This window comes from Branchiostoma lanceolatum, chromosome 11, assembly GCF_035083965.1.
Source record: "Branchiostoma lanceolatum isolate klBraLanc5 chromosome 11, klBraLanc5.hap2, whole genome shotgun sequence".
Classification (NCBI taxonomy): Eukaryota; Metazoa; Chordata; class Leptocardii; order Amphioxiformes; family Branchiostomatidae; genus Branchiostoma; species Branchiostoma lanceolatum.
This window is the reverse complement of record NC_089732.1, coordinates 18,510,185-18,522,645: the sequence shown is the minus strand read 5'-3', so window position 1 is coordinate 18,522,645 and position 12,461 is coordinate 18,510,185. Positions and strand designations below refer to the sequence as shown.

General features: G+C 39.8%; 1 protein-coding gene across 1 annotated transcript; it reads left to right on the top strand.

Moving 5' to 3' along the window:
- Nucleotides 1-7,094: 7,094 nt before the first annotated feature.
- LOC136444337 (lactadherin-like) lies at nucleotides 7,095-8,035 on the top strand. Its single transcript, XM_066441847.1, has 2 exons — nucleotides 7,095-7,386; nucleotides 7,862-8,035. Exons 1-2 carry the CDS (start codon nucleotides 7,114-7,116, stop codon nucleotides 8,033-8,035), a joined length of 447 nt encoding a protein of 148 aa, XP_066297944.1. The 5' UTR covers nucleotides 7,095-7,113.
- Nucleotides 8,036-12,461: the final 4,426 nt, after the last annotated feature.

The following is a 12,461-nucleotide window of genomic DNA, read 5'->3' as shown; positions in this document are numbered from 1 at the left end:
GGGTATTGTCCTAGACACGTACCATCTCCAAGTGGGGGACTGACTTACGTTACATATGTTATGCGCGTTTTATCTCTGATGTGTAGGCATTGACGATGCAGTATTCTTGTACTTTTAGTGCCAAGAATGTAAGTCTGTGCTCTGAGCGACCTTCGCCTAGCAAGGAGATGAAACTTACGTAATGAACAACGCTAATAGCAGAACCGTTTTGAACGCAAAGAACTAATGAACAGCAGGCACTTAAGGGAAACTTAAGCTCATCCCATCTGGATAAGTATGAAATAGTTCTCTATAGACGGTAAAAGTGCACACGACTAATATTATGCTCCATAACGTATAATAGGCGTACCCACTTTGTAACTAATGACAAAACAAACTGCACAAACAAATTTACACAGGGTGTACAATCAAATCAAAGGAGCAACCAAATATTTACCTGCTTGAAGTGGGGTGAAACACCCATCAGGTTTTTATGTTACAACTTTAAGAGAAAGGCTTGAATAAATAAAAGGTTCGTTAAGAGATCTGTTCATTTATTTATAAAGTAACATACGCAGATGAACCACTTAGTTCTACCTCACCCTGGAATATACGCTGTTGGTTTTACTCTACGCGTATGTATAACATCCTAAAAACAATGCAGAGATTAAAACAACAATTAATACAGTATCATTCGAGGGAAGTCGATAACATGACTTATAGTAAAACTATGAGACTGAATTATTGCAAAGTCTTCTTGCCCAATGTAAAAGAAATCGTCTCAGCCAATTGGTTCTAGGCTTAGTAAGGGTAAATACTGTCTTCCTGTAGATGTGGATCTGTCGAGGGGGCACAAGGCCATGTATGTAGTTAATGTTTAGAATTCAGCTTTGACTTGAAGAGATTTGCTGCGATTTCCATTCTTCTTGTCCTTCGAGAAAAGCGGATTTGGAAGTGACCAGACTGTCACCAACACTGAGTGTCATGGCGTGATCTGCAGACTTCCTCGTTCTCAAATATTCCGGTGAAGAGTGGTGAGAAGTAATGATGGGACAGTGAGCCGACTCGGTTATCAACATCAGTTTTCTGAAAGGAAACGCTGCGTTTCACACGCCACATACTTCTGTACCACAAGGTTGTCTCTGGGCGTGCCACATTTACATACTGAAGTGACGTGTGTAAATCACCTGTCAGATAACGGTATAATGTCATCACGACTGAGCTGCTGTCACCTGATGAGTTCATCCCGTCCCACCAATCAGGTGATTGCTCTGAATTCTCAAGGACTACTGACGCTATCATGTCAACAGCCCCTGTAGGTGTAAGGTGTGGTCAGGTTTAACTAGCTTAAGATATTCAACGCAGTAGGTACTAGACTTAAAGCGGACATCGATATTTTAGGACTGGGAAGAACTTTCTGACGAAGTCAACATGGCTGGCTGTTTTCGGAAAACTATGGTGGGACTGATTATCCTGGTGATTGTTGACACCGGTGAGCTCCTCCTCTTATCTTTCGACTGTCAACGATAAGATAGTCCACTAAAGGGGCAATAAACCCAAAGGTGCCGTTTACTTAATTTCTTTGATACGATATCATAGATAATGGCGGCACGGTGCTCTTGTGGTTAGGGGTTATACTTAGAATGCCGAGGTTCTGGGTTTGAATCCCGAGCCAAATTGTGCCCCTGGGAAAAGTGACATTGATTGCCTGGCTTCGGTTAGGGACGTCTTTCCAGATGGGACGTACCAAAAGCTGGGGTCCGTGTTTGATGGGAGCTGCACCTTTAGCACATGAAAGAATCGAACCCACTACACACCTTTCTCACGCAGCGGACATGATAGAATGAAGACGAGGACACAAATGATCTACAGATTTAGTTTTCCTCACAAATCACACTAAGTTTTAAAATATGCTATCCAATTATCAATATCATTTATTATTTAACAATTGTGTAAGTTTTGTTTTTGTATTTGATTTAATTGTATCTAATGTAGACGGACTCCATGACGAATAGTGTAAGATTGTATACACTAATGAAGATCTAAATAAAACAAACAATATCATAACTTGTGTGATGCACAGAAAAGATGCAGCAATTTAGAGTCACGTTGATCGATCCCATAGTCCACGCCCTCCTCCGTCATAACGTAGAAATGCGAAATAAAAAGATAGAGATGCAGATATTTGACGGTCATGCAGCACTTCCTCATTGATCGATTCTCTAATTATCAGGTAATCATTGGCTGAACTGCTAATTGTGATGGACATTTAGGATCGGTCTAATGTTTGCCAAAATGGCCTCGTTTTCATTCAATCGCCGCGTGATGACGGTGTTACGAAAAGAGTATTGGCCCTTTCCGATATAATTGGTTCAAACTTATCTATCTGGTCTAACGCAGCTTAAAGTACAAAACTGGTCAGCTACGCCAAAAGGTGGTTTACCGGGTATGCGGAGCAAACATTAGTGTACAATCATGAACGCCGCAATATTATCTTTTTCCAAAAACAGAAAAGAAAGCTAAAAGCCGTATGCTAACCATGATCCGAATTCGATCTCTTGGTGATGTTAACAACAAAGAAGAATGGATTATTTTGATTAAATATGAAAGTGACCCCTCTTTTGAAAGTCGCTGAATATGTCCATTTCAATTCGTGAGAGGGTTAGCAACCGGTCGGGAATTAGTCAGGAGAGATTCAGCTAGAGGTCGGGATGGTTGGGAGTAGGTTAGAAAGCATTCGGGGCTCAGTCATTTACTAGTTAGGAGATTGTTCGGACGTGTTCGGCTCATGATCGGCGCCAAAAAAACTGCATGGTCAGACTGCTCCCGAACGTCCGCCGACCTGAGTCGGCTAGCGTTCGAGAGCCATGTCCGGCTATGTGTAACCGGGACTTTACTTAAGGCTGCGAAGGGTTGTCTAGCGCATTAGCTGGAGAGAGATGACTTTCACAGACAAAGGCCTGACATCTTTAAGAACAAGATATGACGTCGCCTGTAATTTTGGCTGCTCTTATCCCCCCATACTCTAGAGTAAACCATATTTACCATCACCGCCTTCAGCATATTATCCCATATCACGTGTTCCCTTTCCGTGACTAGATGTTTACCTTTGATTCTCCACCCTTCTCAAAGCACTACTTCCATTTGTTCGGTACACAAGCTAAAACTGTCTTCTAGAAAATACAATGGCTGATGTACAATAAGAAAGGCACGTCTCAATGGATACGTAAAATGGATTGTAGTTTTTGATACACACATAGTTGTATAAATATTCTATATATGCTAGAAACTTCAGACCTACATGCGTGTGCCTCCGTTACCTGTATGTAAGACTAAAAGTTTGGTTCACTCCATTATTTGCTCAGGGGAAGGTATTGATTGGATGTAATTTTGAAATCTTAGCTTACCCCGTTATCTGTGCGTTACCTCAGGGCTGTATAATAATTTTATGAAGTAATGAAACAGTCATCATTATCATCATCATACATACATAACCGTCTGAAGTTGGGTAAGTTGAACGGCCAATCACGAAAACGAGAAGAATGGCATTCTGTCTTTGAAACTGCATAACACAGAGCCAATAAAACACGAAATATTACAAAAAACTTTTTTGTTAATTTGTCAATGTCCTGGCCATTACAAATGTAAGTGACCCTCCCTTACCATTCCTCCCTTAATCAACCCCACCTACACGGTTGACCAGCTGCGCACGTACTATATTACATTATATTCAATAAGAGGGTGTCTTCCTGCAATGCTGCAGTACCTGTTAATACTGCTAGGGGGACCATTAGCTACCTAATTACCAAAATCCATACGAATCTATTTGATTGTCGGTGCGAACACGCAAACACGACCCAAAACAGTGCCCCGCTTGAGATGAAGCTGCTTTCCGGGGGTAACAAATGATGTTTCAAGGGTTTTATCACTCAACACTTAGCCATACTGGCGATCTAGTGCTGTATTTTCATATATAAAGGATCAATTCTGTGTGATTATTTTCGCCAAGAAGATTATGTCTTCGGCTTGTTTGGAACTGCAGTGCGTGTTTTTGTTTTGACCTTCGGACATGAATAACTGTGAAGTGAAGTGAACTTTATTGCTCAACAATCGTACATGGTACAATGTATGGCATGAAATCAACAATACTACAAGGCTAATCTATCCTACAATTCTAAGTACAAAATATTTTCGAAACCAGTGTATTTGTTACAATATATAATCATGTATGGGTAATTCTGTCTCGCTTTTCGAATGATTTATGGAGAAATTGACCTATGTACAAGATTATAGGAGTCGGACATGACAACAGTACATAGAAAATATCGCTCTGTGTACCAGATAGGGTGAAGTTTGTTTTAGTAATAATAGTCTGTAAAAGCATATCTCTCTCTTTGCTATAAGTTGGACAATTCATTACAAAGTGGAATTCATCCTCAACACTTCCATTACATGTGGGACACAATCTCTGAGCGGCTGGTGTGTTGTGGTGTCGACCCTTTTCAACTTCTAAGCAATGTGCACTGATTCTCAGCTTTGTTATGCTATTTGCAAACAGTTTATTATGAATTGATGTGAGATATGTTTCCATGCCAAAGTGTTTTTTGATTTTAGAATATGCGTGTAGTTTACTGGAATGTCTAAGTTGTTCCCTCCAGCCAGAAAGAAATGAGTCTTTCAGGCGTTCTTTGAATATAATTCCAAAATAATTGGCATTAACTGCGGGGTTAAGCCAAACATTTTGGAACCCATGTCTACATAATATATCTTGAAAGTGAGTAGCCCAGTCATGTTCTTCTTCGACTGAAGTGTCGTATGCTTTTTTAACAATCTTGTCATTAGGTGAATTTTTCAATCTTAGCCAGTATTTAATCAACTGTGTTTGACTGTCAATGAACAACGGGAATACTCCCAATTCACCCCTTACGGCGGCATTTATAGAACTTTTTGGAACACGTAGTATAATTTTGCAAAAATTCAAAAGTACATATTCCAAGTCAGGAATTTTTGGTTGATAGCGTGACATTCTGGTTCCTTAACAAAGTATCTGACTGGTAAATCACGTTCAGTTTATCACTATACTTCTTGAATCGAACAACAACAGGGCGAGTAACTGTAGACGTGGGGTCTGATATCTTTCCTAAGCGACTAACTCTCAGTAAACCAACATCCGACCCCAATATCGGGCTGAGGATTGTATCTATTGATGTTCTGATCTTTTCATTGGGATATTCCTTAATTCCTTTGAAAATTAGGTCTCTACATTGTATATTTATTCCAGTAAGTTCACTGCAATAAAGCAGAATAGGTTTCACCAAACTGTTAAACAGATCAATAGCTAGGGAGATGGACGGATTTGAGTTTGATGATAATAATGATTTTAATCTAAAAGAGGCACGTAGAGCTTTCAGTCTTAACTGTTTAATGGCACGACTAAAAGATCCTGACGGTGTAATGTCCACTCCTAAGTATGTGTAAAATTTAGCTATCTCTAAAGCTTGACCTTGAGATTTGAAACGAGAATGCTTATAATCGGCTGTCCGTCCATTTTTTGAGAAAATCATTACTTTTGTCTTGTTCTTATTGATTGATAATTTCCATAGGGAACAAAATTGGTCCAGTGTCCTCAGACACTCTTTTAGGCCTGCTTCAGATTTTGATACAAGGACAAGGTCGTCGGCCCAAAATATGCTATTTATATTAATATCTTTTAGTATCAATGGATCGCAGGATGTTGGATCTAGTAGAGATGGAAAATCATTGATGAATAGGTTGAATAGGAGAGGACTCAGATTACAACCCTGTCGCACCCCGCAAAGAGACTGAAAGTAGGGTGACAGACCATGTGGGGTTTTGACACAATATTCTATGTTATGATACATTGATTTTATTATCCTAAAGAAGTTCCCCCCTATCCCTGAAGACAAAAGTTTATAAAATAATCCATTTCGCCAAATTGAATCAAAAGCCTTCCGAAAATCTATAAAGCAAGTATATAATTTACCCCCGGGTTTGGAAGTCTGCTTGAGAAAAGGTCGACAGATCGTCGTGATGTTTGGTATTTAGATAGCTCAGATGGTGCTTTACATAATCAGAGACGAATTATGCAAACCAGGTGCTAATTTGCATTAGTAAAGAAAGTTTGTAAATCTACTGTATTTCATAATGGGACTCTCAAACATGTGACAGTGTCCCCATAAACAATGGTCATATAAACAGATGGCCTTGCAAAAGTAGGTCATATAAACAACAGATGGGGCACTACTCTCCAAGCGGAGGAGTGGGTCTGGCTATTTTTAACGTCTTCAGTTTAGGCATTTTTGTCCAACACACGGTTGGCGACATAACGAAAAGGGGAAAAATATAAAGCCCGACAAAAACACATAAAACACGTCAAAAACCAGCCGGACCCACTCCTCTGCTTGAAAACTACACTGCACCAAAATTGCACCACTGCCAGGTACGGAAAAGCCACATGTTCTAGATCTATGTCTTTCAAAACGTGTATGATATGGAATAAAAATTTATTACATTCAAATATATATATTGACTGTACCATTTCATCATCACTTTCAACATATAACACTGCAATATCAAACCTTTGTGGCCCATATAATATCAACATACTCATATTCTTTCATGACCAGTTATAACATTTATCAGCACACTAGACGCATAAACTAGTCCTGTACCACCAAATGATTCTTAAACCCTATCTGGACTGGACTTATTCGCCCCCCCCCCCCTAACTTCCAAACGATATGGCGTATGATCAAATTTGCAGGGGGTGATAAGCATGTAATTATTAACCACTTTCCATAATAAGCCTTGATTATTTAGCGAAGATAATATGTTCGTGGAACTCTAGTTGAATAATATAAAGATAACGCTACTTCCTTGGCACGACAGCAGCACTTCTGTAACATGACTCTTATGTATTGTTACCTGTTTATGTCTGTTTTAATACATTTATGTTAACGCTGTGTTCTGTGGGGAAATGGAGCATAGTTAGTCTCAGATTTGTGCATCTCAATATTAGTATACGCACACATCATAGAATCGTCGTAACTAACTTGCAAAAACTTGTCCCATAATTCAGTTATCGCCGACTGCTTCTCCTCTGCACCGTTCGGGATGGAGAGTGGCGCCATTCCTGACGACCACATCACGGCGTCCGCTGAGGAACCCGGGTACGAGGCGTGGAGAGGCCGTCTGAACAACGGCAAGGCTTGGCAGACAAACACAGCGGACACAGACCAGTGGCTGCAGATCGACCTCGGTAGTCAGAAGGTCCTCACCGGTATACAAACACAGGGCCTGTGGGGAGGGCACACCAAGTCTTACAAACTCATGTTTTCTGATGATGCGTCAACGTGGGTGACTTACGGAGATGGACAAGATGACACGGTATGTGTTCAAATTGTTATTTCATCCCAAAAATGAGTGAAAGTGACTTTATTGTCTCTAAGTCTCTGTCTGTTGTGTGTTCATGTGTATGTCCATGTGTGTGTGTTTGCATGTGCATGTTCATATTTGTGTGCGTCTGCATGTTCATATGTGCGTGTGTGCATATGAGCGTGTGTGGTTGTGGCTATGTGTGTCTGTATGGGTGTATGTGTGTGTGTGTGTGTGTGTGTGTGTGTTTGTGTTTGTGTGTGTGTGTGTTTGTGTGTGTTTGTGTGTGTGTACGTCCATGTCTGTGTGCGTGTTATATCATTGTCATGGTTTGCAATCTCTTGTCTTATCGAGTTTCAAACCTCATCAGATTAGTTGAAATAATTATAACAATTTTTTTGTACTTAGCCCTTCATGATCTACATAGACAAGATTCAGTACTTTCTCATGGATATACGTTTCAATAACTATTAAATATGATATATAGATATTTGACGGCAACAGTGATGGCCCTACCATCGTAGAACAGACACTGTCCACTCCAGTCTCCACACAGTATGTCCGGATAAACCCCCAGTCCTGGCAGGGTACCCAGTACATACGACTGCGAGTGGAGCTTCTTGGATGTGATGGTGAGTACGCCTATGTCTACATGTCCTGATAACTAAGTGCTTTCTGTAACAGTCTCTTTCCTTTGCAGTCGTTATGATCTGTTTTCGTCAGCAATGGTGCGTGTGTCTCTGTGTCTCACGATAAATCAAGAATGCTTGGATGGATTGTCATGATATTTGGTATATGGGTAGATTTTGGCCCCCTAGCGGCTTGCTATGGTCCTGCAGGGGTTGTGAGTAGCTCTTCTTGAGACCTCGAGATGATTTAATTTTGGCCCCCTAGCGGTTTGCTATGATACTGCAGTGAAACTTTCGGGTTTGATATCTCGTGTTCTAGACATGCTGTGGTCATGATTTTTGAGTGGTAGATGTATCTTGTGAGGGACAGTAAGTCATGTAGGTTTGGGCCCCTTATTTGAACTGCAGGAGCTGATTTTGAATAGCTCAGGACGAATCGTCATGATTTTTGGTGTGTAGATAGCTTGAGTGATGATTTACATAATCGTATATTAATCATGCAAATCGTGATCTAATTTGCATTTTGCATTCTATTATAGGATTTTCAAACACATGAAATATCTAAGGTTCTGGGTAGGAGTTCAAATCTTACCAGGGTTGCGTTCAGGGCACGGTAATCTGCCGGAAGTGCGTGATCGACACCCTGATTTCTGCCCCCTATTGCTTGGTGATCGTTATAGCTGTGCATAAATACTTTGAATCTTCTTAAAAGCCAGTGAGTTGTAGTATTTTTGGGCGCGGTGCAGTTTGTTCGCCATCGAAGCCTTTTTGTATTAGTCCGCCACAACCGTGACGCGTTTTTTTCGCCTGATGACCCAAATAGCAGAGTTTTTTATGCATTTTCACTGACTTTGCGTCATTCGAAATTGCGAAAAAGTTGTCACATGACTTTTTTATTTTTTCATTTTTTAGAGACAGGAAGTATTACGCTTTTCCAGCATATATGCTGTTACCCCAGGAAAACTCGTTTTTTTCAAGCACTTTCGATCAAAAAGTGTTTAAAAAAAGATAATTTTCGGGTCAAAAATTTACCTTTTACTAGGGTTTCTACCCAAATTAAGGGGCAACAGACGATACCAAAAATTACATCGGAAACAAACAGCTTTTCGCCGAAATCATTGGATTTTACGTCCTACTTTTCTAGCCTCTCTTCGGCCTAAGGGTGGCGGCCTACATACTAAAGCGTAAAAGAAACTCCGGTCCGAGACCGTAAGTAAAAAAGAGAGGAATATTGTTAGATATCAATTATGCAAATGAAGACCTAATGTGCATGATTAAGGAGAAAATATATGTACTATAATTCCATAGTGGTAAATGACGGGGATTCAATTCTTGAGACATTTGGAAGTTAAGTAAATGTGACATATATCATGAAGAAGATAAGATTGATTTGCATAATTGATATCAAATGCTAAATGTTATTTGTGTGGAAAAGATGACCCCTGAAATGATTTATAATCAATGAGAAACACTCATGATACGTCAGTCATAAAGGTTAAGATCATTTGACAAAGGTATGAGGTCGTGGAACTCTAATTACATTCTGCTATGGATCTTTACTTCCTTATAGGACGCACCGATACTCGTGTTCTTTTAACTATTACACTTGCTTTGGGTCAAAAATGGACTTTGATCTTTGTTAATCATCCCGTTGAAACCCATATTCAAAACGTGAAATAAAGCCCCTCACGAAAACTGGCGGCTCTTAGGAAATCTAGGTCCAATGTTGAAACTAAGGCCACAGCGAGTAAATTTAATGGATGACATCAGCGCGCTCATGAATTTTCGCCGATTTTGAAAAAAAAAAAGATTTCATTGCCATCCGATGATATGTCCGACAAAGGCTTTTGTTTGATATGATCCAGCGCACTTGAGGCTCAAGTGCTCGCATCTGATGGCATGTGTTGACAGAGTGTTCCATATGAATACCCAGTTGAATATAGTTGCTGCCCAGGTGTTCCATTGCATATGAATGCCCATGATGGTATATGACAAGCTGTATTCTGCATTTGTTCTAGTTAATTGAGCTGTATACAAATCTTCAAGGACAGTTTAATGCTGACAGTCTAAGGTGTTTCATTGTATATGAATACCCGGTGTAGTTCCTGCCCATAATGGTATAACCAGCTGTTTTCTGCTTTTGTTCTAGCAAGGACATTATTTAATGTCCTTGGTTCTAGTTAATTGAGCTGTATACACAATGTGTTTCATCACATATGAATATCCGGTGTACTTGCTTCAGGAAGTGAAGTGAACTTTATTGCTCAACAATCGTACATGGTACAATGTATGGCATGAAATCAACAATCTGTTCTACAAGGCTAATCTATCCTACAATTCTAAGTACATGTACAAAATATTTTCGAAACCAGTGTATTTGTTACAATATATAGTCATGTATGGGTAATTCTGTCTCGCTTTTCGAACGATTTATGGAAAAATTGACCTATGTACATGGATATAGGAGTCGGACATGACAACAGTACATAGAAAATATCGCTCTGTGTACCAGATAGGGTGAAGATTGTCTTAGTAGTAATAGTCTGTAAAAGTATATCCCTCTCTTTGCTATAAGTTGGACAATTCATTACAAAGTGGAATTTATCTTCAACACTTCCATTACATGTGAGACACAATCTCTGAGCGGCTGGTGTGTTGTGGTGTCGACCCTTTTCAACTTCTAAGCAATGTGCACTGATTCTCAGTTTTGTTATGCTATTTGCAAACAGTTTATTATGAATTGATATGAGAGATGTTTCCATGCCAAAATGCTTTTTGATTTTGGAATATGCGTGTAGTTTACTGGAATGTCTAAGTTGTTCCCTCCAGCCACTGAGAAACGAGTCTTTCAGACGTTCCTTGAATATGATTCCAAAATAATTGGCATTAACTGCGGGGTTAAGCCAAACAGTCAGGTGATGGTACAACAAGCTCTTTTCTGCATTTGTTGTAGTTAGTCTATTGAGATGTATAACGTTGGGTAACATAAATTCGGGATTTTTCCGATAATGATTGACTGAAATCAATCTAGCAGAACAATAAACCATCCTTTTTTTCTATTATTCTGTCAGTATCATGTACTATCTTTGCACTAATCATATATATGGTAGATTTTGTCCCTTGTCGTGCTGACACCATAATATTTCAACTTGAAACTACCGTCCGCCGCACGCACAATGACGGTGCTGTCGGACAGGGGTGAACATTAATTCGGGAGAGAAGATTCGTCTTGAATATCTTACCGCTAATTACATTTTATACAGCAGCTATTCGTTCCATCCTTGGCTTGAGGAGAGTGCTATGGATATAGACGTGTCCAAGTAAAAAAATACACGAAAAAACGGCCGTACCGCACACATCAGGCCTACGGGAACAACCCGTGTGTTGAGTCGGTAGCTATAGAACGTTAAAGTCATGGCAACGTGTACATTATTCATGGCAAGTTAGCCGGATGCCGTAGCATTGATAATACTACTATGTCCATGTATTCCTTGTTGTCTTAGGAGCAAACTTTGAGGAAAATATCGTCCTCAGTCCACAATCACACGCAACATTTAAACAAAAAAGTGTTCCTCACAAACCTTTGTCGTCTGCTTGACAACAGGATTCTGGGTAATGATATGGCGGCGGGAAAATACACGTGCCGTAGGTTGTAGCAACAAAGAGGGGTTTTGATGATTGATCACACTTAGAGTCCAATTGCAGGTCAGCAATTTTAAGAAAATAAGTTGTCTTGTAAATGATTGTGTTGAGCAGGAAGCGGATGTGACATTTGTCTTATAAACCAGCCGACAACGATGTAGTGTGATTCTCCCACGAAGCCCTCAGACTGTTCCAATAAGGGACGGAGAGTTTTTGTCCTCGTCGCCTTCTAATGCATGCTAATCGAGGCTTTTCAGACAGTGTTCTGAATACGTTAGTCTTTCGAATTTGCATTTCTAGCGGTATTACTGATGTTGCATCTAGCACATATCCCAAGATACCCCGTTTTCGAAAAATCCCGAATTTAAGTACCCCACGCATTTATGTTACCCAACGTTACAGATCTACAAGGACATGTTTACTGTTGATTCAAGGAGGTTTTATATTATATAAAACCTCATTGATTGAATACAGGAATAAAAGACCTATTGGTCGTGATATCATATTTTGTCGCCTCAATTCAATTATGATCTCAAAATGTGAAAATATAGGAATCTTGTTTTTTTTTTGCCTGCCTTGTTTCTTTTCGCCCTATCTGATTAGTTTTGGAGTCTGCGGAGGATGTCATCCATAAAATTTACTTGCTGTGGCCTAATATTTGTAGCGTTTGTGTGAATAGATGTTAATCAATTCTCACCCTTAGCAGCTTAATTCTTTTATTGCGTTGACCCAAAAATTGATCTGGAACTTCAGCAATTATCCCATAGGAACAATACTTAAGGGATGACTCCCATCATGCATCATACCCCATGGGTC

Excerpts from the sequence above, each read along its gene's own strand:
- LOC136444337 (XM_066441847.1), top strand. The coding sequence starts at position 7,114 with ATGGAGAGTGGCGCCATTCCTGACGACCACATCACGGCGTCCGCTGAG. Across the intron at positions 7,387-7,861 it reads GAGATGGACAAGATGACACG|ATATTTGACGGCAACAGTGA; the intron begins GTATGTGTTCAA and ends TATGATATATAG.